At 39.8% G+C, this 20,655-nt stretch overlaps 3 protein-coding genes and 1 long non-coding RNA gene across 5 annotated transcripts; 3 read left to right on the forward strand and 1 right to left on the reverse strand.

Moving 5' to 3' along the window:
* The first annotated feature begins 1,104 nt into the window (after positions 1–1,104).
* Lovit (loss of visual transmission) lies at positions 1,105–4,590 on the forward strand. Its single transcript, XM_064130923.1, has 9 exons — positions 1,105–1,315; positions 1,609–1,871; positions 1,939–2,190; positions 2,548–2,801; positions 3,016–3,108; positions 3,214–3,495; positions 3,557–3,687; positions 4,018–4,192; positions 4,360–4,590. The coding sequence occupies exons 1-9, from the start codon at positions 1,119–1,121 to the stop codon at positions 4,588–4,590; spliced, it is 1,878 nt and encodes a 625-aa protein (XP_063986993.1). The 5' UTR covers positions 1,105–1,118.
* A 397-nt stretch (positions 4,591–4,987) lies between these two features.
* Positions 4,988–9,255, reverse strand: LOC135167582 (tetratricopeptide repeat protein 21B-like). The gene is made up of 2 exons (XM_064130912.1): positions 6,118–9,255; positions 4,988–6,015 (listed from the first exon to the last, which is right to left on the reverse strand). Exons 1-2 carry the CDS (start codon positions 9,104–9,106, stop codon positions 5,069–5,071), a joined length of 3,936 nt encoding a protein of 1,311 aa, XP_063986982.1. The 5' UTR covers positions 9,107–9,255; the 3' UTR covers positions 4,988–5,068.
* A 777-nt stretch (positions 9,256–10,032) lies between these two features.
* On the forward strand, positions 10,033–11,485 carry LOC135167649 (U5 small nuclear ribonucleoprotein TSSC4). Its single transcript, XM_064131060.1, has 2 exons — positions 10,033–10,245; positions 10,330–11,485. Exon 2 carries the CDS (start codon positions 10,346–10,348, stop codon positions 11,063–11,065), a length of 720 nt encoding a protein of 239 aa, XP_063987130.1. The 5' UTR covers positions 10,033–10,245; positions 10,330–10,345; the 3' UTR covers positions 11,066–11,485.
* Positions 11,486–17,168: 5,683 nt separating this feature from the next.
* LOC135162513 (uncharacterized) lies at positions 17,169–20,129 on the forward strand. 2 transcript variants are annotated; one of them, XR_010298976.1, is made up of 4 exons: positions 17,169–17,559; positions 18,482–18,775; positions 19,127–19,672; positions 20,004–20,129. It is a non-coding gene; the product is annotated as an uncharacterized LOC135162513 (long non-coding RNA). The 2 variants fall into 2 exon arrangements; XR_010298975.1 differs by having other exon boundaries at positions 18,482–19,672.
* The last annotated feature ends 526 nt before the right edge of the window (positions 20,130–20,655 follow it).

Consider the following 20,655-nt stretch of genomic DNA (forward strand, 5'->3'; position numbering starts at 1 on the left):
ATATTCTGTCAATAAACTGACACGTCCTTCCCTCAAGCGTCGAAAGTACCGCAACGTAATTAAATGAAAATACTGGAGACGTGGATGAAAACCCATCAGTGTCTCCCATACAGAGATGAGGTACCGAAGTAATTTTCCCTGAACGGGAGTACATATTGAGGTCCTAGAAAATATATACACGTGTTGTAGAATAATATTCCACAGTGCAATTTACCGTCAGATGATGAAGTTGATGAACGAATTCATCAATTTAATCCGCAATATTCAAGACTGTCGGGTCTTTGATGCGTTTGAAGCTGTCATGACATTCGTCCTGTTTTTTTCAATGGTTGTGCGTCAGACGACAATCTTCCACCCTCTTTCAGTCAGCCGGGGGTGGTCGCAAGGGTTGTGCAACCAGTCGGGCGCTGGACGTTCAACAGGCAACATGAAATCCTGAAATTCCAGAAAAAAAATTCTACAGAATATATTGTTGAATTGTTTGTTCAGCAGCAATCGATTCTCGATAAATTACCTCAACAATTATGCTAAAGCTGGAAGTTGTTGCAATTATCTGTAATTAAGAGTTTGTTAAACTTGAATCAGTGGGATGGTAATACGTCAGTAATAAATTCATCAAATAATTGACTGGAGACTGAATTTTGTGGGAACCAAAGAATTTTATCCTGAAAATTCTCTCACGAGATAGGATTCAATGCCCAAAGGAAAGGATCATCAGTTGACTCGCTCTGAGACAGCAGTTAATCACTGATAACACACTGAGATAATTAATATCAAGACTGGGATTTGTGGTTTTAAACTAACTTCAATCATGAAAGTTCGTCCAGCAGTCCTGAAATTCTCGTGGATTCTGACTAATTAAATCTCATTATCGTGGAGTTGAATAAAGTTCTCGTTGTGTTCAACTGCAAGAGGTACAATGTCCGCTGGAAATATCTAATTAAATAATTTGAGAGGATTTTTACAATCACATGAACAAGCAAATCCGCATTTCGTGGAGTTGTTGATGTCGAATAAAATGATGATGAGGATCTTCTGATTAATTAAAGAGAGAGTTGCGAATTAATTGGGTAGTTGTTTGATTGATTCTCAAGAGACCGTGTACCTGGAACTGGATCATGGATAAATTGCACGATTATCAAGGAGTCGCGGGGCGAATGCATGGGGTGCGTGATAAGATCAGTGAAAAGTGGAGTGAGTTCAAAGACTGGAAGAATGAAATACCAACGAATCAGGGAATCGGTGGGGTGGTTGCTCATTTTCGGAAACCACCGAAATTGGAGAGAACTCTGGAGGATTACTCTCATGTTTACAGGTACTAACACACCTCAAACATTTCATTTATTGTTCTTCACTCGATCAATTTTGTATTCTCGAACTTTGCTGGAAAGTTACTCTCACCGGATTTATTTAATTAATTAAACTTTTCGATTTGCATTAGATGAACAATGAGTTCGTGCGTCGGAAGCCATCAGATCATTATTTGTTGCGTTATTAATGTTTTCCTATTTTATTTCCACCAATTTAAGTGACAACTTTCGGATCGATCCGGAGGGATTTCCTTTCCCTGCCATAATCCTATCTGGTACTATAAATAATAATTTTAAGGCAAAAGACACGGGGAGAACTGGTGAGGATATCAGCAGCTGTAATGGGAATTGAATTTTCTTATGCGGCTGAAACAGCTTTTGTGTCACCTACACTATTAAAAATCGGTGTAGATCATCAGCACATGACACTGGTGTGGGCCCTGAGTCCCCTCGTGGGATTTTTCGTCACACCGATCCTCGGCAGTGTCAGTGACCGATGCAGATATAAGTTCGGAAGGAGAAGACCGTTCATCGTGCTACTGTCACTCGGTGTTTTCCTGGGTAATTAGAAAAAAACGTTTTCTTTTTTATTTTTTAATTGATGATCATTATCATGATGGAATCTCAGGATTACTATTGGTACCCAATGGAGAGGATATGGGCTACGCTTTTGGTGATCCCAGACCACTGCCAAATCACACAGCTCCCCTCGGCCATCGAGTCACAGCTAAAGTCGCGAATGAAACCGGCAGTGCAGTCCCACCGTTGTCCCACTGCTGGGGAATATTCTTTACCATTTTAGGAACTGTTTTACTGGATTTCGATGCTGACGCATGTCAAAGTCCAGCGAGGGCTTATCTTCTAGATGTAACGATACCGGGTGAGACATGGAATGATAAAAGGTGAAAATAGGGAACTTGATTTCTTTGTGAAATGGTGCAACAACAGAATTATCTTGACAAATAATTTAATAAAAAATCTATTGATATTTTTTTCTGAAAGTACGATATTTGTGGATTAACAATTTTGTTCGGTTTTGGTTGTGGAATATTTTTAAATTCTACAAAACATTAAAATTGAATATTCTAAGCAATAAGAATATTTTGTATGAGGCCATATCTTTATTTGAATATTTTCTAATTCTCTAAGATTTTTTTAAACAAGTTCGTGTGATGTAAAATATGGATAATTGTTTTTTTTTTGTGGAAAATTAACTGCTGTATTTTTTTACGAACAGAGGATCATGCCAGGGGTCTCAGCACGTTCACCATTATGGCTGGTCTTGGTGGATTTATGGGATATGGTTTAGGGGGAATAAATTGGGATGCCACGAGTATCGGGGTTGCACTCGGTGGACATCTCCACGCAACTTTCACGCTTATCACCATTATCTTTATAATCTGCGTTTCTTACACAGTGACGAGTTTCAAGGAGATTCCGCTTTATCTCCTGGAGAGGGATGAGTATCAGAATATTCTACGCGCGCAACAGGTTCAGATATTACTTCCTGATTATTAATAAAAAATTGGCTTATTCCATTGATATATTTTCTGGAAGGTTTGCCCTATGTAAATTTAAATTTTCAACATTTTTTGGTGCATTTTTTTCACGAAAACAATAGAAATCGAATTTAGCAACCAGAAAAATGTTGGGCGAAAAACGTTCGTAGAATATAAAGTAATTACAACCGCAATTTATTTCTCAGGAGACAAAATCAGATAATGAGTACGATAAAATAACCGGTGATGAGTGCACATCCTACGGCGCAGTATCAACAGAAACCGCTGAAAGACATGACGTAAATTCTCCTACAGAATAAAAATATTTATTGCTCCCTAAAAATTGAATTTATCGAGTGAAACAAATTTTTCACTCGCCATTTCCCCCTCGTAAATTATTCCAGGATTTGATACTGAAGCCGCTTCCGGTAGATACGAAGCGACACGGATCGGTTCCAATGGTCCCCGAAATCTCCTCACCGGGAAGCTACGATAACGACATACAAGAGAATCAGAATATTGAAACAAGAGTAACACTGGGTGAATACCTGATGTCAATAGTCTACATGCCCCACAGTGTTCGTATGGTGTGTCTGACCAATCTCTTCTGCTGGATGGCACACGTGTGCTACTCCCTCTACTTCACTGATTTCGTTGGCGAAGCGGTTTACGGGGGTAATCCTCAGGTAAATACTCACCTGATAGACATGATTTTATTGATGGTAATTATCGTGATTACCCCGTCAGGCGCCGGAGGGATCAGTGGAACGAGAACTCTATGAGTCGGGCGTGCGTTTCGGATGCTGGGGAATGTCGATGTATTCACTATCGTGCGCCTGTTATTCTCTGATTATCGAAAAATTAATAGAATTATATAAGTCAGTAAATATTTGACATTCATTATTTCAAACAAAACACCACAGACGACAAAACTTCATGGAGAGTAACACATTTGTGTTCAATAAAAATTATTTCCTAGAAAAATCAGAAGATTGAGATCTTTCTATTCTATTAAATGAAATCCTTTCCGTAAAAATACTTTGCAGCGAATTTTGAAAATTTTCTTCATTTCATTCATTGACTGTCACGAATTTTTTTTCACGAATTCGAAAAAAAATTCTAGCAAATGATTTTTGTATGAAATTTGTCGTACGTGAGGTAAATTACAAAAGAGTATCAATTTTTATTGAATAACGATCGTTTTTTAGGGCACGTAAAGTTTACATCTACGGCCTTCTGTTCTACAGCTGTGGAATGATGATGATGGCAATTACAAAACATCCAGCTGGTGTTATAATTTTTTCATGGACAGCAGGAGTCATGTACTCCACTTTATTCACTATGCCGTATTTATTGATTGCACGATATCATGCCCTCTCCACGGTAATTGTACTGTTTATTTGTAAAGTCAAATGTAAAATCGAGAACAAAAAGTAATTCATAAAATTGTCAATTGATTTATTAACTAAGGCATTCATTAACACAATTGATGAATAAGGAAGTATATTCTTGACTCATTTGTTGATGGTTTAATTAATTAATATCTTTAGTTCGCTGTGACAGCAGATGGTGAGGGCATTCACAGCGGTGGAGTGCGCGGCCTAGGCACAGACGTGGCAATCGTTTCCTCCATGGTATTTCTAGCCCAATTTCTCCTATCTTGCTGTCTGGGGACAATCGTAAGTTTATCAGGAACAACAACAGCCGTTGTATTCGTCGCAAGCACACTAGCCGCTTGCGGCGCACTATCAGCAACTCAGGTGATGTATCTAGATCTCTAAATCATTGACTCAGTCTTTATTCATTGCGGGTTCGATAGCGATGTAACATTTGTCTTGGGAATTTATTCAATCAGTATTAATCATACAGTGGAATGGTTTTCAATAATTGACAGGTCTCATTAAGCACAAAATTAATGGATTTATTGATGAATTAATTATAAATGATCTGTGTTGATGTGTAAATATCGTTCGAATTTATTGATCATGTAAATATTCGAAGAATAAACAAGGGGATGTTCAATGAGATTAATAATTAATTTCACTCGAGTTTTTCATTAATATTATTGCATATGTCCCCTTTTAAACCCCTTGCAATATACACTGAAAATGTCCTGGACTCTTCTCCAGAGGGTGCTTCTGGGATAGAGAGGGAATGAAAAACCAGAAACGAAAAAAGGCCTTTAAACACCAATTTTATTGCAGTCACTGTCCCACCAGGATAGTCCAAACTCCTCCGAACTTCATAACTCCCGAAAAATTACGATCTAATATTATGAATAGACTTATCCAAAATGTCCTTTCGAATCCTCGGAAAGTCTGAATTCTGCTTGAGCACCTCATTGCAAGCTTGAATAGCGTCGGGATATTTTTTACTTTTCAAACAACAATACGCCAATTTATACCCAACAGATAATTTAGTTTTTCCACCGAATTTCCAAGCCTGTGCGTACTGCACAGCAGCTTCTTTGTAATTTTGTTCCCGTTCGGAGATGTGCCCTGATAGCTCATAGGCCCTGACGCAGGTGGCGTTGTGCTGAAGGACTTTCCGGAGCAGGTCATTAGCAAGATCATATTTATTTGACTGCACATAGATATCAGCAAGAAGGAGCCAACATCGTTCAAGGTACTCGGCGTCCTCAAAGGTCCAGACATTCTTGGCAACTCGTTTCAGGTGATTTCGAGCCCTTGGGGTCTGTTTCAGGAGAATGTGGGCTGTGGCGAGACCCAGAGCTGGTCCCACATGATCTCTCAGTGTCTCTTGACTGGCCAGGGCGGTGCAATCCTGCAGAGCCTTCTCAATATTCGTCTTGATCTTCGTTGTGAGGAGGAAGAAATTCTCCAAAAGCCGGTGCGTCAACATTTCGTGAGGGCTGCCCTTCGGGTTCAGCTCTTGAAGGAGTCGTTGGGCTGTTTTCAGAGCCATCGTACGAGAGTCTTGATACTGAGCGTCTTCTTCGTTGAAGGCCTCACTGGATAACGCCGAGTCGTCGTCCGGGTCCAGACAAATTTCAATCATGTTGTAAATCGCCTGCTGTCCCCATTCTGGATCACGCCTTGCTGCATTGAAGTTCCTCAGGGCCGAGTTTAACTTACCGGTGCGCCAGTCGAGCAGTCCAGCGCAGTAGTAGAACCCTGCGTCTCGGTTTGATCCTTCAGTCGCGGATTCTGCTCGCGAGAGCCATTCGTCGAGATCGTCGATCTTACCTGTGCATTAGACATGAGCCAAATCATAATACAAGATTAAATATTCACAGAATACTAATAAATTCAACCTGATTAAAAATAAGTCTAGAAAACAAAAATTACCAGTTCTTCTGGAAACTTCAATGAGCCTCGCAAGAGCCGTCCAGTAAGTGGGTCTTCTCATCAGCAATTGCCTGAAATGAAAGGCGGCAGTTTCAAAATCCACCTTCCGGAATGCGAGATCCGCCATCATAACAGAAGCTGCCTCATTATTAGGATCAGCCGTCAACAGAGCAGTGCAGCTCGCTGCACACTTATCCAGATCATTAATCTGCATGTACAACTTTGCCAGTGACAACAGGGCCTTGATATCCGCAGCTTTATGCTGCAGTGCCTCCTTATAATGTACAATCGCCTGATCCCAATCCCTGACCGCGGTAGCATGATCAGCCATAGTCAAGCAGATCTCTGCTAGCACTTGCTTGAGACCAGTCACCGAAGTATTAACCGACATTCTCTGAATGCATCTGATCTGATTTTCTTTTGCCTCTTTCAATGTCGACAAAGCCATCTGAATATTCCCCGACCTCTCCCTGACCTTGGCAAGGAGCAACAGTTGCCTTCCCCTCATCTCCAGATGTTCTAGGTCGGTAGCTCCCCTCGCCTCCAGCAGCTCTTGGGTCAAAACACCCTCGGCCTTATCAAACTGCTTCATCCTCATGAACAATTCTGCCATATCCAGCTTCAGCTCTCCACAGCCCTTATTCCTCACTACCTCCTTGTAATAGTTAACAGCCCTGTTGTACTGATGAGTCTTTATCAGAGCCTTTCCCATTTTCCTCGCGAGCACTTTATCCCCAGGACAATCTTTCAACGAGTGCTCATAAGCCTCGATAGCTCGATCTGGCTCCTGAATCGCCATGTAAGCGTCCCCTAACATGCTGTAGGTCTTGGACCCTGGACAGTGCTCCACCAGCTCCCTGAAGCACTTCGCGAAGGCGTGACGATCCTTTCTCTGGTGCAGGTGGATCTCAGCTAACTTTGTGTGAGCGTCAAGGTAGTACGGCTCATTCGGCTTGATCTGACTCAAATAACTTATCGCACGGTCGATCTCATCCATCTCCAAGGACAGCTCTGCGTCTCCAATAATCAGCCTCCCTTCTTCTACAGTGTTAGAGAAAAGAGACTTGGCTTCGTTCATCAGGGCAGACGCTTCATCGAATTTCTTCAGTTGGCTGTAAGCCGATATCAACTCTAAGTACAGAGTTGCTCGGTCCGATAACGAGATGGAATCCCCTGCTATTGGCTCCTTTGATTTCATCCTGGCGTCTATCAGGGACATTGCCGTCCGCAGACTGGTGATGGAACTCTCCAAGTCACCATTTTGCTTCTCAACAATTCCAGAGATCAAGTGGTAAATTGGGTCGTCTCGGACTTTGAAGTTGTAGCTCAGTCCCACTTCGAGACTTTGAAACGCAGATTGGTAGTTACCCTGGCGGGTCAGTATCTGGGCCATTAGCAGGTGCGCGGAGACATTCGAAGGGTCGACGCTGTCTAGCATCCGCTTTAGGGTGTCTAGGGCCCCCTCGAAGTCCCCGTATTGCATTTTCGCTTTTGCGAGAAGCAAAAAGGCTTCGGGAGAACCAGAGCAAGCGTCGGTTATCATTCCCAAGAGGACCAAAATTGGCTTATCTTCTTCGGAGGTCTTTCTCTCCTGAATATCATTGATTGCCGCTGTTGGTGAGTTGCACAGAAATTCTGTCACGATTTCAAGGGAAAATACTGGGTTTAATTCGATCAGGTAGTGGTAGCCATATGGCAAATTCGAAGAGTTCTTCAGGATCAGGTCGAGTGCCATCTCTAAGTACTTCAAGGCTTTATTCGGTTCGTTTGAACTTAGCTTCGCTGACATGAAGTAAAGCTTTGGATCCAATGTATTGGACTGGACCTCCATGAGGAAGTCCAGCTGTTGTCTTGCTAGATCAGCAGATCCCGGGGTTGTCTCCAGGATTTGACAGTGGGCCAAACCCATGAGAGCCGGGAACGACGACTCGTCGATTCTCACTGCACTTCTGTACCAGTGCTCAGCTTCCTTGACCCTCTGCATCAATAAGTAAATATTTCCAAGTTCAATCATTGGTTCACTGGAGTTTGGATTCTGCTGAATGAGCTTCTCAGTGATTCTCGAAAGCTCTAGGAGGATATCTCTGTCTCTATTCGTTATCCTCGTGAACAGCTGGACGTTCTTCAAGAACAGTTCAACATTTTTGGGTTCAGCTAGGGCTAAATTTCTGAAAAATAGCTGAAGTGTCTTGATTGCAGCGGGATAATCCCCATCCCTACAGATCATTACGACAGTCTTGGCTTTGATAGCATCTAGATCGTTGGAGTCGATGGAAGAGATCCTGTTGCACGTCTCCAATACCTGATCCCAGTCCTTCATGGCCAATTGATTTGCCATTTTCTCGATCAGGGGAATGCACAAGCTGGAATAACGAACGATCAGTGCATTAAGGATCAAGATGGCTTGCTCGTGAGAGCCATTGACCTCGTGGAATTTTGCTGTTGCCAGAAGGACACTCAGGCGTCTACTGTGGTCCTTCTGGATGGTGGAAAGGTAGTTATGTTCGCCTTTGGAGATGCTCAAGTCGATTGAGGAACTTATCAAGAGCACATCAAGATCATGAGGACTCATTTTATAGGCTTTCTCTGCGTATTCCCTTGCTTTTTCTACTTTCTTCAACAGAAAAAGAACCATCGCTGTTCGGGACAGTGATGTTGATGTCGCTTTTCGCCTGTCTTCACGGATCCTAGAGTCTATCTGAGTGATGACTGAACGATCTTTATTGCTGCTCAATCGATAAGCGAAGCTCTGGATGATGAGGGAGGGGAGAGTGCTGTCATCAGAGCCGAGGAGATCGTTGACCTGCTGTAGAGAGTCCTGAGGCCGATTCGTCAGGAGGTAAGCCAGGGCCAGGAGAATTTTGAGGGTTTCGCTTGAGGGAAAGGAGTCGACAGCTTCCTTCGCTTGTCTTAACATACTGGTGTAGTAGCTCTGTTGGCAGTACCATGTGATGAGGGTCTGGTAGTCTGACTCATCGAGTTTCTCCATCTTTGATGACCTGGGGGGCTGGTGGGTTGATGATTATGTCTTGGGAAAATTCAGGGGATCTTGCGGATCTGGGAGATCGTGAACTGTGTCCGGGTGGAGGGGTTTTGCTGATTGGGAGAGGAGGTTGGAGGGGCCGATGACACGCTCCTCCAACTCTGGGTTCTTCGTCGCGAGATAGAACTTCTGCATGTACTTGCAGGTGAGGATTATGCGGTAGTCGTGAACCACTGCGTATGTTAGAGCTGCCTGCAAAATAAATCCTACTTCTGAACAGGCTTTACTTTAGGAAATTCCAATAGCAGTTCCAGCTTTAATCTGTTGGATTCATAATTAATCCGATCAGCAGATGAGTGCAGAGAATAACAATAAAATTAAAAAATGAAGAATGTGAATTTTTAGTTTATTCAAGAGGTCATACCTCGGCTAGAATTCTTGCCAATCCACGGCCTTGATACTCCGTTGGCACGTTAATTGATCGCATATCAAGAGTGTTGTTGTTTTTCTTATACAACAGTACTGCCCGATCATTATTGTTCAGTTTAACGTAGAATATGTGACGATTCGGATTGTGAAATACGCCGTATACACTCCGAATGTGGATAATGTTGAAATGGAAATGCTTGAAGACAAGGGCGAGTGCTCCAAACATAAAAAAAATTACGAGTCTTCGACCTTCATGAGAATAAACAGGATTACGATATTCTGTATGCACTTTCTAAAGCCTTTTTGGCCCCAGAAGGCTTTTATGACACTTGTCAAAGTAGAGTAAATACTTTCGAAAGGTTATGTTTGAGTTGTCATTTGTGGTTGCTAAGCAGCGAAGTCGTTTTTTGTTGCATGGAAAGTGGCTCCCTCGATACGATAATAAAGCAACGAAGATTTAAAGGTTGTCATTTCGAGCAACTAATTTATCGACAGGTGCACTTACAGTCTGTTGCTCCCCGAGGTTCTACACAACATAACCTCAACCCACCCCCAGAAAACGACCAAAACAAAGTGTCAATCGTTCCAAAATTTGACTTCCTAAAAGGTCAATTCATCAGAACGTTTTAAAAATTGCAAATGAATATTTAAAAGCGAGAAATCGTTCTCGACAAGAGTTTTCTAAGGTGATCCAGGACACGTGCAAAACAACACAGGTGAATACCAGCCAAACGAATTCGAGAAATGTCAGCATGATCACAAATATTAGATCCCATCTCTATAACGACTTTGATCTCCAGATTATCACGCCTGACCATGAAGATCCCCTCGAGCTCGAGTTTTACGCTACAAGGAGGTGACTCGTCCTTTGAAAATCGTCAGAAGGCTTTGTTCAACGAACTGTCTCAAGCAGAAAGAGCATGTAACGTGGTCCAACCAGTGTCAGACTATCCAGACTTGGCAGTGGGTCAATTTCGGAGGCCCCCACCTCCTGGAAAGCGTCGCAGGACTGAGACGAGACAATTCAAGGGTCAGGAGAGCATTTTCAAGCGACCAGAGCTGCCCTCACCCTTTGCAGACAGAAATATCCCAGATTATGTCCGTAATCCTCATAAATGGGCAAAATACAGTCTTGCTGATGTATCGAATGAGGACATGTCTGACAGGAGTAATACTCAGGCTGCACTCTCGTTTCTTAATGGATTGAGAGCGAGAAGGCTCAAGGAACGAGCGGCCAAAGGCACCGACGACATGGAAGTGGATGATGGGCAGCATGAGAGTGCCTCTGATCGCCCCTCGACGTCGAAGGTCTCTTTCAGGAAACCATGGGTTAGGAGGATGCAGAGGGAAACTCTTGCTGTTGAGGATAAGGAGGAGAAACCTGTGTTCAGGGGGAGCAAAATTGTTCTCCCTGAATATGTCATTGGGCAGAAGGTGATGAAGAAAGACAAGAAGGAGAAATGTGCGGAGAAGGTAGACAGAAGCAAGCAGCTGAAACTGCAGCATTTGGAGGAACAGGATGCTGAAGATGAATAAATTTTTGTTTTGTTTCAAGTGTTAGTGGAAAACGTTGGAAGATGTTGGTGCTGCGAATCGCTTTTCATTTTACGTTCTGAAAATACCGAATTTGTTCTCCAATTGATAAAGCGATTTTGATAAATTTTCGCTTTTTCGAAATATATTAACTGATTTAGCATCTTCACATAATGAATTGACATTGAAGATTAAGACAAAAATTACTGTTCCATTTGGCGAGGTAAAATTTCTTACCGCACTGCTGAATTAAGTAATAAATAGTCATAGATCGTAAATGGAAAATTAATTGGAAGCCCCAATTTCGACCTCTAATTGGTCGTAGATTTCACAAATGTAAATAACGCTTTCGTAAATTGATTTCTGTGTAACCGTAATACTAGCAATAAGAATAAATCTAAATAAATTTGTTTTTGAAATTTTTATTTTATTACACTTTTATTTTAAATGGAATTTAATAAACAGGTGCGTTGTTTTCATCATCTTCGCACGTATCTACAAAGATCATCAAAAGTCACACATTTCAGACTCCATTCAGTCAGTCTGATAAAAAAATATAAAAACTCAAATTGAAACCATTACAAGACTTCCATTCCTTCGCAAACCCAAGAATACGAAGAGATGATGATTTATTTCCTCTTTCATCAATTGGATTAATTTTTTTCCAATAACCACAATGAGCGATTTATTCTCCAATTAATCTTCAAAACGAATAATTGAAAATCACTCTAGCATTCTGTTTACAGGAAATACTGTATCGATCAATCACATGCCTTTCCGACATTATAAATGTATTACCGGAAAAAACTACCCGACAGTAGCTAAACACAACGTAAAATCCCTCAATAATGGGTGCACCCGAGGAAAAAATCCCATTCATCAGACGGGATGTGAAAGAGTCAATCCAGATTCCGCGAATAAAAGTAGATTCGGGGAACCGTTAAACGTAAGTCGGCCAGGAGTGGCCTCTTTCTTCTCTTCACTTTTTTTATTTCATAAGAAGCATGTATCAACCTGGGACTGGATTTCAGTGATGAAACGAAACGAGCCCCGTTTTTAATCACTCCACCCAATGCCAGGACCCTCAAAGAAACCGATTTCCGGAGTACAAATCTATTAGAAAATTTATTTGAGCCTTTAAAAATGTATAGTTTACGTTAATTCTCATGTTTAGAGGTTCTAACTTCATAAATAAAATGGGAAAAGGGGATTCGACGAAGATGTGAACGCACGTCGCTTGAATCTTTCACTACCGATCGAATAAACCAGCCCCAGCAACACCAGGCCTTTGCTTCGTTTTCTTCCTTCATCAAAGGTTCACTGACACAGAAGATCATGTGGCAAAACGAGACCTGCGATTAAACCAGGGCAAGCATCGTTGATGTGTGAAATCAAAACAAATTTATCTCGCTTATCGGCAATAGAAAATGTCGACGATGGGAAATGGTAATACATTTCTCCCATCTTCGGCGACGAATGAACTTCCAAAGAGAGCGTTAAAAGTCGATTCAGTCGGCTCATAAAATCGAATCCCAGAGTGTGATGATAAAGAAACTGCATAACTACTTCGATAAGAGTCAAATGAAAGAAAATGTTTAGATTGAGGCTTGACCGTTATGGGCGGGCCATGAGGGTCAAAATCTGAATATTCCCGTTTGCCCTAGGGGTTATCATAGACCATCTTCAGAGGCCCCAGTGCAATCATGTTGATGCAGTTAATATTACCTTTCTTCTCGGTTTGCCGGGGAAAAAATCAAGCTGCCTACATTGTCACTAATTATAGTGTTTTATGTCACTAGGCCGGAAAAACCTCAATCTAACCGAGCGAAGCGACATTGTGGTTTTCATGTGCAGTGATATAAAATACAGTGTGTCACACGGTGATAAACGCATTGTTGTACTCATGTGATATTAATCTAACTAATATAATTTATGACATCACAGTACCATATTATGGTACAAATGAAAAAAGATGAGAAGAAAAAAAAGTCTGCGAAGTTTATTAAGATAAATATTGACTTTCTTAGTTTTTTTTTTTGAAGAAAAAAAATGGTTCGAGACTCGATACTTATTTCCGGAAAAACAAGTTTTTGAGTGAAAAATTGCTGGACTCGAAATATAAAAACCTTTTTCTTAATTTACGTAGAGACGGGTGAAACTTCAGAATTCGTTAAAGGTTGGAAACTATTGGGCAACTTCTAGTATTTGACGAGATATGTTAAAAAGTTGAAAAAATACATGCGATGATCGATTCAGCCTCGCGTGTATCAACGGAAAACGGTGTTTTTTAAATGGTAAATTACTGCTTGTGTTTGTCTTTAGAAGATAAAAATCTGAGATAAATTCTAAATGAAAGGAAATATGAACTGAAGTCTTCTCACTGAGATTATGGTCAGCTGGCATTTCGGAATAATTCAACTAGGAGTCCAGACATAAGGTAAACCTTACACAATGTTATGAAAAATTTCGATTTTCATATCTCTAATTTTCTGCACTGGAGACTGTCAATAAATTTGAACAGCATTTCTACCAAAACCTTAAAAAAAACAGTGAGAAATCCATGAGAAACCAGGCGTTGAATTTACGAGTTTTCCCAGTTTTATCTGGTACGATCGAACACACAAACACTCATTTTATCGTAGGAAACACCGGGGGGAGCGAAACAAACCGAGAATTCTCTGTTTCATCACTTGTAATGCCTTATAAAGGTGTCTTCTGATGCATAAAACACTCCATTCACCGGCGATCCCGATAATGCTCCTGAATTTTCAATATCCCAAGATTAGGGTCGATGGAAAGCAGAATGCGGAAATGCGTCTAGCGCTGAGGAAAATGGGTAACATGAAAATGAATGTTTACGAGGCAGAGACTGGTGGTTGAGAATTTTACTAGTTTCTCACGATATGTCTAAAAGGCGTTTATGTTTAGCCTTCAATATCTTCTCTTTGCAAAAACCTGCCCGGGATGATGAGGGTGAGAAGATGGGAGGAAAGGGTGAGATTCGAAAAAATCATATTTTATTATAGCTATTGCTTGCACACGACTCCCTATAATCTTCACACAGCCGAAGTGATAATAGTGACGTTGCACTTGTTAGTGAAACATTTCAGTCTATCATTTTACCAGTGAGTAACTAGACTGGTGGAATGGACTTGAGGCTTTTTTTTCCTTCAATCAGCTTTATGCTTCACGCGAAGAAATGAAAACGGAGAAAAATTCCGCGGCAAATACACTTAAAAAGGGCGGCAAGTAACTCTCTCCAGAAGAATTTATCCACAGAGGGTGGGAAAAATTTATTTTGCCGCTGCAATGTTTGAACGACTGAAATGGTGTTCGCGAAAAAAGTCGTGGTGCAAATATTTGCTTCAATAACTCATAACCATCCGCTTTTCTCCAACGAAAAATGACACTTTTGAAAATTCTCACACTTTTCAGTGATTATCCATTTTTTTCAACGAAGGAAAATTTACAAAAGCAGAAGTATCAGTGTTACCTGTTAGCAATTGTCAACAATTTCGATTGAATGGATGATGCTGAGTGATTTATGTCAAGGTTTAACAGCCCTTGACAAACCCAACAAGATGGGATCCATCATTTCTTCACCAATAGCTCCACTCGGATATCCTCAAGCCCAAGGTAAAAATCCCAGAAATATTGAAGAGCTAGTCTGTTGAATGGGAAAAGGGAGAAAAAGTGAAGCAATTTGTGGAGAAAAACTGAAGCAATTTGCTGGAGTATACTGGAATCAGGGCCCATTCGTCATAAGGTCGTGACTCTCACGCTCCCACCGTGAGATACAACGTTTGATATCTTAATAGTGAAGTTTGTACTAAACAAATCCTCGGTTTATGCTGACTCGTACGATGAATCCCCATTGTATTCGTTTTTTGCGTATCTTATTACGCCAAAAACAGGCATTATATTATGTGGTATACGCACTTGTTTCTGGTAATCGGAGACAGGCTGTTGCACTCAGCAGAATAAAGTACATACACGTTTTGCGGTGAACTGTCATTGTTCAGGGGAAAATAATGATGAGGTGTAAATTTCAGTAGCATTCTCATAATCAAAACATCTCATTTTTTCTATTGTACCAATAGGTATAAATATTTGTCTATTCAAACAGTAATTTCAATTTTCATAAAAATAATAATCTGTTCATCCCTTCTAACTATTGACGCATTTTTAATAAATACCTATAGCGGTATAGCAGATGGCAAAATTTTTATTATAACATTTTTTGTCGAGCGAAGTGAGTGCTACAACAAATGTAATTAGAAAAATCCTTCACCTCTTCTAGATTGGAAGATATTGCTCAAAACTTGACTAAGAATTAAGTTAAGTTATTTTGATTTCCACACCGTTACTGATTCACAAATAAATGACAATTAGACAGTTAAAAAATTACCATAATCCACGTTAAAACTATTGAAGAAATTCGTGAATAAATGAATTGATTTGTTATTGGTCTCAAGATCAATATGTGCATGCACGATGCACCATCGACCCATCCTTGGATGAATATCTCGTTATTATTCCGTCTGCCTTTCCGTTATTCTCGTCGGTCCAATGATAAACACGCGATGTCCGTGGAAAGAAATGAGAAAGTTCCAATATCAATATGAGATAAACAATTTACATCGACTGATGCGTTAAATTATCCTTCTTTGACCCCAATGTACTGCTAGTCCGAAAAAATATATACTGGGAGATAAAAGAGATAAAAGCCGATCGTTACGTATACACATATTACACTCGTTTGTTGCTCATTGGGTTATTAAATACTTTGTTTAAAAAAGGCCTTCCGAAGGATCGGAAAATGAAAGAAGGGAAATACTTTACGCAGTGGATAGCACCTCCTCCACTGATTTGTACCTCAGAACGGAAGCATTGCAATCCTTCGATATTCACACGCGGAGAGAAATGATCTGGAGAAATTATGGAACTCGCAGTTCACTCACCGATTGCGAAATCGACGCGAAAGATTTCAGTGATACCACAATTCTTCACAGGTAGTTCATGTAACAATTACGGAACGTTTCTGAAAAATTACGTGTCAATTCTGCGAAATGCCATTTTCTTCCTAATTTTTCTTATTTTTTTCTGAAGTAATTTTTTTTCTATAGCCACATTGCACTATATATGAAAAATTTCTGCTCCGAAAAACATAAATAATAAGTCTCCTAAATGTTTAGAAAATTACAATCCTAAATTTTCAAATAATTTTTTCTTGAAGAATTCATGACGGCCTTTGACACCCATCAATCTTCTAAAACCAGTAGTCTGCTTCTGTAAACTAGAATCTCCTTTCCCCAATGTAAATACACAATCACTAAACTGAGTTATGTCACCTCCAGATCCCCGAGTCTCTCCCGGTACCGCCCAATCTCCATAAATTACCAAAAAATTTCTCATCCCACTGGCCCCAACGCGTAAATCCCCATAAATTGCAACGAAGATCGACGTTATGGTACAACGAACTCAGTACCTGAAAAATGTGTGCACCTTTCACTCCGAAAGTCAAGCATTACGTGCAGAGTGCCCCTTCATCGTTCCATATTCGTATCCACTTCAAAATCCACCACTCCCTCAGCTCCACGACTTTCATCATTGAACTTGATCTTGAATATTTTTCATCAACTCGACGAGATCCGGTCTCATTATCTATCGGTCATTGGCATCAATCATCCACCTACAACCGTTCTATCGTAAACCGGCTGTGTGCCTTTTTCAAAAGGCCCCCATAGGCGTCAGCTTTATCACAAGTGACCGTGGACGTCTACCACGGGGCATCAGACTGTGTCCCGCAGCACGAGGGCATCTGGAGATAAAAAAAAAATTAAATAATTTAAAAAAATGTTGATATTTATCGCTGCTACCGAGGCGCGATGATCCAACTTTTACACCAACCAACGGATCATTAATTCTGATAATTGATTATACACGCGAATTCACCTTGACTCTTGAGTCACGGTGTTATGAATAATAATTTAAAATTGTGAAAATTTAATGACTCCGGTGTATGGGGTAATCGTAATAGATGGCTCGCTTTGAGTGTCTCATTATTATCCCGATGGTTACAGTGTATGGCTGATATTACCTGGGAAAAAAGAATATATCAAGTTAAATGTTGAGAGGAACAGTGCAATGAGACGCTGGTGTCAATGCCACAAAATAACCCTGCGAAACTTCCTTCGTACTCATATTGAATTCCGGAACGGGAAATGTTTCTATCGTGGGAACTTCTTCTCACTGGTTATTTCTTCATTATTTCGACGGTCTGGCGAGGCAGCGCGTGACAGTGATAAGAGAAGTACATTAATCATGACTGCATGCGATGCTTTCAGAAAATATTTGACAAAAGTTTAGATTTTTTTTTTGCAGCTGCTGTGGAGAATACAAAATGAGAATTAGCGGCTGCGGTGATTCATGATTATTACGAGTCATTTCGAGAGACATTGTGATAGACTTCCCCTACAGTTCTAGGGAGATTTCTAGTAAGTTATGTTGGTTGCAAAAATAAAAAAAATCGGTACTAAATTTATGCCCATTTTTCGGGAATTAGTTTGGGGTCTAAGAGAGTGCAATTTTCGTAATTATTTATTATAGTACCCGAAAACGGATCTATAATTTTCCAAATCGCAACTGAAATCCCCCAGTGCGCAGCATAAAATCCTTAAAGAAAGAATTTGCCTCATAACTTTTTGCTGTCATCAACGTTAAAATTCATATACAAAAGTATTACTGTTGAATAATTATTTCTTCAGAGCACCTCAAATTTATTATACCCTATTTCACTCAACTACTCAACTAAAGTCCATTCAGTCTACTTTAAATTCATACGAAATAGAAAGGAGTTTGCAATTTTCGTTAACTCACGGTGAATTCATGTGAGAAAGTTATCGCTCAGGTGACGTCTCATACAGATCCAGGAAATATTCAAATCCTCCTCAGGAGAAAGAAGCTGGGGCCTTTGTAAAAAATACACGACCTGGAAATGGCTAATTCTAGTCCCATTCTCTGGAATTAAACTGTTGCATCGATCATAAATCAGGACCAGCTTTCACACAACTTATAGCTACCTCATCTGCGTGCCTCTGGTGGGTGTATCAGTGAGCGTATAGGAACTATTAATCCGCAAACTGCATCATTAATAGTGGAAAAAGGAAAGTCAATAAGAAGATGAAAATTGCGCAATGTTCACTAGTCCGTTCACTTATTTATTTAAACAAAATATGTGGGCATTCCCCGCATAGGGGGGAAGGAGAGTAGATGAATAGGAAAGTGAAGGTGAAAGGATTTGGATCCAGAATGAAAGGAAAATCTATAACTTTTGCTAATTTAGTTATGATGATGAACTTTATACCGATGATTTATGAGAATTCAGCTATTACCTGCGATAAAGGAAACTTTTTTCAGGGGAAAATTGGAGATGCATTGCTGAAGATTGAAAGGGAAAGGATATTGTATCAGTGAGCTAGTGCTAGTGTGAGAATCATCAACAGAGTAGCTTTAATCGAGAGAGGAGAGCAGAGAAGTACAAATTGCTTTGGCGTGAAATGGTGTTCTGGACATGCACCTCAAGAAATAACGGATTCGAATCAAACGAAACTCTTTATGTGAAACTTAAGTTTTATTGCGTCAATATACCTGATGGACACGCTCATCTGTTAATGTCAATTAAAAAATCTCGAGGGAAGTGGAAAACGAGAGGTAATTTATCTCCAATTTTGCCTCCATAATAGTTTCAATATTATGAACTAATTATTAAATGAATGATAAATTAATTAATAGAGTAAAATAATATACAAATCCATAATATATTTATTGGAGCGCTAGATTCATGAAAATAAACAGTTGGAGATAAGCTGACCTATCTCCTGATAAAATAACTGTAAATTTAGAAATTTCAGTTTTTTGAAAGACACAAAAGCCTTGCAGAGCCCAGAGATTTTATTGTCGACTAATAACCGTGCTGTTAATTTTGTTATTTTAACGATGATCAAAGGCGGCAGATAATCGACATCATTAACTCTGAAGTTCAATATTTTTCTCGTCTGTCAGATTATCGAAAAAGTTGTCCTGAAGTTCCCGGATTTTCAGACCGGAAAGGTCAATGTCGGTTGAGTCACATTGGTGTTATGCTCCACAGGATGCCTTCCTCCGTCTTCGGGAGAAACTTTTAATTATAAGCTTCATTTACTGTTGTCCAATCCCAGGTGAGGGCCTCATGCAGAAAGATCAGTCCCCATGTAATCCTCGCTGGAGCTGAAAATCCTTTCAAATGCAGGAAAATAATTAGTGTAGATGGATTGTCAAGTGACTATCTCATTCCAATTTCTTTTTTCAGAATCATCGAAGAATTTTAATTAAAGTCAGTCACTTAATTAACTTTCCTTAGTCAGTAGTTCGGGCTCAGATTTGTTGTAACCGACGAATAACATTCCCTCTTGTTGACACATACCTCGGAGAATCTAATCGTAGGAGTTTTCACCCTCTGCACTCGCGTAAGGATTGCGGAGCCTCGATGAAGGATTGAGGAATGAACCCGGGAGATGTTTCATCGTCTTACGAAGATGTTACCAGATTTTTTCCTGTCTTTGAAAACAGGTATTTAAAACTACCTGCAAGCTTGTATCATTGCAAAAGGATTCTCGTAGTTTCCTTCCGCATGCACTACCAGCGACAAATGCACGTAGAGAAAAATTCAGTAGAAATTACTTAACGTTCGGTAAGGTTTGAATTTTATTTTAAGCGTTCAGAGAAAACTACTGTAGTGCTCAGTAAAATATGTTGACTGACTTACGGAGCACTTTGAAAAAATTCCATTTAGTAAAATTTTTCTTAACGGAATTTGCATATTTTTCTCTGTGTGACAAAAAATATTCAGGCGTTTTGGATAAATGACGTAACAATTTGGTAATTTTCACATCTTCCACAGATGCGAATATTGGTGAGAGTAAATGCCGACCATCGACTTTACCATATTCAATTTACAGTCCTGACCACAAGCCACAGGAAACAATTCCATGCGGTATTTTAGGACCCCTTTGATGTCAAATCTCACATCAAATTTAGGAAATTTGAAGATGTATTTATTACCATTTTTTACTGAAAGTCTTAAAGTAAAAATGGATATTTTTTCATACACCAAAAAAATAATATAAACGTCATTTTTAATAGTTGCGTATTGCATTTTTATTTTATAAAACAAGCTGACTAAATAATATCATCGGAAATACGAGGAGAAGGCATAAACCAGTTTCTGTCACTTGGACCGTATAATAAAAAATACATGTTTCAGATATTGCCACCCTATGTAGCCGGTTTATGTCGCACAGAATGACAAGACACACCAGTTATATCAATTAAAAATTCAGATTAAAATAACCTCGTACCATCCCTAGACTTCTAAATAAACGACAAAGTGATAACTGACTTAATTAATCTAGTCATCACCCTGAAAATATGGCATCAGAAATACTGATCAATTTTATTTTCAATAATTCAGGATTAAATTTTATATAAGAAAAGCAAGAGTGAAATAATTCTTTTTAATTTGCAATAAAATGTAATGCGGTTTCCTAGGGAAT

This window comes from Diachasmimorpha longicaudata, chromosome 1, assembly GCF_034640455.1.
Source record: "Diachasmimorpha longicaudata isolate KC_UGA_2023 chromosome 1, iyDiaLong2, whole genome shotgun sequence".
In the NCBI taxonomy this organism is placed as follows: Eukaryota; Metazoa; Arthropoda; class Insecta; order Hymenoptera; family Braconidae; genus Diachasmimorpha; species Diachasmimorpha longicaudata.

What these genes read in the sequence shown, in the direction of transcription:
- Lovit (XM_064130923.1), top strand. Translation starts at nt 1,119, where the DNA reads ATGGATAAATTGCACGATTATCAAGGAGTCGCGGGGCGAATGCATGGG. An exon ending in GATTACTCTCATGTTTACAG is followed by an intron (nt 1,316 to 1,608) that starts GTACTAACACAC and finishes AATAATTTTAAG; the next exon opens with GCAAAAGACACGGGGAGAAC. An exon ending in GATATCATGCCCTCTCCACG is followed by an intron (nt 4,193 to 4,359) that starts GTAATTGTACTG and finishes TAATATCTTTAG; the next exon opens with TTCGCTGTGACAGCAGATGG.
- LOC135167582 (XM_064130912.1), bottom strand. Translation starts at nt 9,106, where the DNA reads ATGGAGAAACTCGATGAGTCAGACTACCAGACCCTCATCACATGGTAC. An exon ending in TGAAGTTTCCAGAAGAACTG is followed by an intron (nt 6,016 to 6,117) that starts GTAATTTTTGTT and finishes TCTAATGCACAG; the next exon opens with GTAAGATCGACGATCTCGAC.
- LOC135167649 (XM_064131060.1), top strand. Translation starts at nt 10,346, where the DNA reads ATGAAGATCCCCTCGAGCTCGAGTTTTACGCTACAAGGAGGTGACTCG.